This window comes from Vanessa cardui, chromosome 9 (genome assembly GCF_905220365.1).
Source record: "Vanessa cardui chromosome 9, ilVanCard2.1, whole genome shotgun sequence".
NCBI classification, from domain to species: domain Eukaryota; kingdom Metazoa; phylum Arthropoda; class Insecta; order Lepidoptera; family Nymphalidae; genus Vanessa; species Vanessa cardui.
The window spans coordinates 9,800,500-9,804,385 of record NC_061131.1 but is presented as its reverse complement, the minus strand read 5'-3'; the positions used below and the strand labels follow the sequence as shown (position 1 = coordinate 9,804,385).

The window sequence follows — 3,886 nt, the reverse complement described above, 5'->3', positions numbered from 1 at the left end:
GCGTCATAAATGTATCTGTAATTTTATGTTTTTGAAGATGTCGATTTTATATTGTATTGGGAAAATATTGCTCTATTATTTAATTTAATTATTTTTAATAAAACTGGAATTTATGTCTTAGATATTATCGCTGTGAAATATTAACTAATCACCGTCGACGTTGGTTTTATAAATAATAGCGGCAATAGCGGCATTGATGGCATTTAACGGAAATTAAAAAGTTCTCTAAACTCGTGTCCTTGACACTAGACCAATTAATTAATCGAACCGAATTACGACGATATAAAGAGTTTCAATTTGACGACGGAAATAATGAATGAGCATAATCTATCCATACGAACCTAAATAGTTTTACCATCTGATAAAATATTGTTCTTTTTTTATGTTATAGATTGGCGGACGAGCATATGGGCCACCTGATGGTAAGTGGTCACCATCACCCATAGACAATGACGCTGTAAGAAATATTAACTATTCCTTACATCGTCAATGCGCCACCAATCTTGGGAACTAAGATGTTATGTCCCTTGTACCTGTAGTTACACTGGCTCACTCACCCTTCAAACCGGAACACAACAATACTGCGTACTGTTGTTTGGCGGTAGAATAACTGATGAGTGGGTGGTACCTACCCAGACGGACTTGCACAAAGCCCTACCACCAAGTAAATTGTAGCCTATAAACTATATAAACATATATATTTATATCTGTGGCAATGAAACTGTACTCATAACGAAACGATCATCCAAAAGAAAAACTCCATGAAACTTTGTTAAATCTAAGTATTTTTTGATAAAGCTTGGACATAAAAATGAAATGTTCTATAAAGCGATGGTTGTGTTTCGTTGTACAATGGTACCTAACTCTGAGCCAAATGAGGTATCGAGTTAAATAATGAGGCTCTGACGATGAAAGATCACATTACAAATGACGCAAACAGAGAGATGACGCAAGTACTGTAAATATTCTCAATCACAAATTTTAATGTATAATTTAGTATCGCTACTGATGCAAATTTTTTTTCTTTGCAATACGTGCTCAACGTTTCCATATCAATGAAGTTGTATGAAGTAAAACTATATACAACTTAAATATAATTACATAATATAGTTTCCACCCGCAGCTTCATCCGCTAAGGATCAGATATTTAGTATCCTTTGTCCATTTCTGTAAATATATTCAAAATCTCATTATAATCGCTTGGTTAGAAAAATCGTAGCAAATAAACGTAAGCTGTTTCTTACACATATGTACACTTACACATATTTCCCGTGTGGTCCCGGATTAGAATAGGACCTCCCCAACTCTACCCGTGGGTGTCGTAAGAGGCGACTAAGGGTTTATATTAGGGCCCAGTGCATATCATCTGCACTTTGGGCCACCCGCACGGTGGCGGGTAAACCACCACGATAGCATTCCCAAGGAGGGCTAGTGTCAGGCAGGCGGCCGACTTTAAAATATAAGCCGAAACACTTACAGCATGGACAATGAAAACTATAGGAATGATAGGGCTAGGGCGTATCCCACAGGCGACGCGCAGGAGCAGCACCCGGCCCCTGTGGGAAATGGACAAGGGTTGTCGCACCAAAACGGGCGGGTGCGACGTAAGAAGCGAGCTCGAAGTGTGAGAGAGGTAAAATTGCGGTATGCGAGTTGGAATGTAGGAACGATGTCTGGAAGAGGAAGGGAGCTAGCAGATGTTTTGAAAAGGCGAAGGATAAATGCAGCGTGCCTGCAAGAGACAAAGTGGAAGGGTGCAAGGGCTAGGGAAATAGGAGAAGGATATAAGTTATTCTATTGTGGAAGTGATGGGAAGAGAAATGGTGTGGGTATAGTTTTAGATAGTAGGTTGAAAGAATGTGTGGTTGATGTAAAAAGAGTGAATGATAGACTGATAGCGATTAAATTAATTGTGGACGGCGTGACACTGAATTTAATAAGTGTATACGCGCCACAGTCAGGCTGTGAGGAAAGCGTGAAAGAAAAGTTTTGGGAGGATTTTGATTGTCTGCTGATGGATTTACAGGATAGCGAGGAAGTCTATGTGGGTGGTGACTTTAATGGCCATGTAGGAAAAGAGAGTGATGGATATGAGAGAGTGCATGGTGGGTTGGGATTTGGAAACCGGAACGCTGACGGCGAGGCACTTTTACAAGCTGCCTGTGCCTTCGACCTGGCTATAACAAACACGTGGTTTAAGAAAAAAGAGGAACACCTAATAACTTACAAGAGTGGCCACCACGCGACACAGATAGACTATTTCCTAGTGAGGCGAAGGAGTCTATGCTGTGTCAAAAACTGTAAAGTGCTGCCAGGCGAAGCTTTAGTCACCCAACACAGACTAATCCTAATGGATTTTAAATTAAGTGTCTCGCCCAAAAACAGCCGAACACGGCCCGCTCCTAAGACAAGATGGCGTATGTTAGAGAATGATGAATGTGCTATTAGATTTAGGAACCAAATATTGGAGAAAATGATAGAAATGAGTGATATGAAAGAGACATTGGCGAATGAATGTTGGATTGAGATGGCTAGGTATATAAGGAAGGTCGCAAAAGATGTGTTTGGAGAGTCGAAAGGAAAGGGTTTAATAGATAGGGATACCTTGTGGTGGAATAACGAAGTGCAAAATGTATTGAAAGAGAAAAAAGTGGCATTTAAAGAATGGCAGGTTGTAAAAAATGTGAATGCAAGTTTGAAAGATGAAAAAAAGGAAGTTTATAGGGAATTTAAGAGGAGAGCAAAGAAGGTGGTAGCGGTTGCCAGAGCGAAGGCACAGGAGAGGTAATACAACTCACTGGATAGCCCGAGAGGCCAGAAGGATCTCTACCGAATTACGAAAGAGAGAGAAAGACGATCGAGAGATATAACATATATCAAATGCATGAAAGATGAGGCAGGTAAAGTTTTATGTAAAGATGAGGAAATAAAAGAAAGATGGAAGGTCTATTTTGAAAAGCTTATGAATGAAGAAAATGACTGGAATGGTGTTCTTCGAGAGGCGCAAGTAAATAAGGGATTAGTAAGAGAAATTAGCATGGATGAGGTAATGACAGCAGTCAAAAGCATGAAAAATGGGAAGGCTTTGGGTCCAGATGATATACCAGTTGAAGTATGGAAGATATTAAAGAGTGAAGGATGTATGTGGTTGACTTTATTCTTCAATAAGTTGTTGCATGAAGAAACCATCCCACAAGAATGGTGCAGTAGTTCACTAGTGCCCATCTTCAAAAATAAAGGAGATGTACAGGATTGCAACAACTATAGAGGGATTAAGCTCATATCACATACTATGAAAGTATGGGAGAAGGTAATAGAGAGAAGATTGAGAGAAGAGAGTGAAATTACCGAAAATCAGTTTGGGTTTAAGCCAGGTCGAGGGACAATGGACGCTATCTTTGCACTCCGCCAATTGTGCGAGAAGTACAGACGTGCTCACAAGAACCTGCACATGGTGTTCATTGATCTCGAGAAAGCCTATGATAGGGTGCCTCGTGAAGTGTTATGGTGGGCATTGAAAGAGAAAGGTTTGCCTGGGAAGTATGTGGAGTTAATTCGTGCTATGTACAAGGGATCTTGTACCTACGTCCGATCGTCTGCCGGTAACACCGACCGGTTCAATGTGGCTGTAGGTTTGCACCAAGGGTCGGCTCTAAGTCCTTACCTCTTCCTGTTGGTTATGGACGCTCTAACGGCGGACATACAGGAGGAGGCACCCTGGTGCATGCTTTTTGCCGACGACATTGTACTGGTTGGTGAAGATGGACCTGAGATCCAGAGCAGATTGGAGGATTGGCAACGGAAACTGGAGAATGTTGGCCTGAAAATCAGTAGAACGAAGACTGAATACATGTTCTGCGATTTCGGCGGTCTCTCCGGTCCCGAA

General features: G+C 41.1%; 1 protein-coding gene across 1 annotated transcript; it reads left to right on the top strand.

Annotated features, from left to right (window-relative positions):
- The first annotated feature begins 1,529 nt into the window (after positions 1-1,529).
- Positions 1,530-2,788, top strand: LOC124532465 (craniofacial development protein 2-like). Its single transcript, XM_047107370.1, has one exon. It carries the CDS (start codon positions 1,670-1,672, stop codon positions 2,786-2,788), a length of 1,119 nt encoding a protein of 372 aa, XP_046963326.1. The 5' UTR covers positions 1,530-1,669.
- Positions 2,789-3,886: the final 1,098 nt, after the last annotated feature.

What these genes read in the sequence shown, in the direction of transcription:
- LOC124532465 (XM_047107370.1), top strand. Translation starts at nt 1,670, where the DNA reads ATGTCTGGAAGAGGAAGGGAGCTAGCAGATGTTTTGAAAAGGCGAAGG.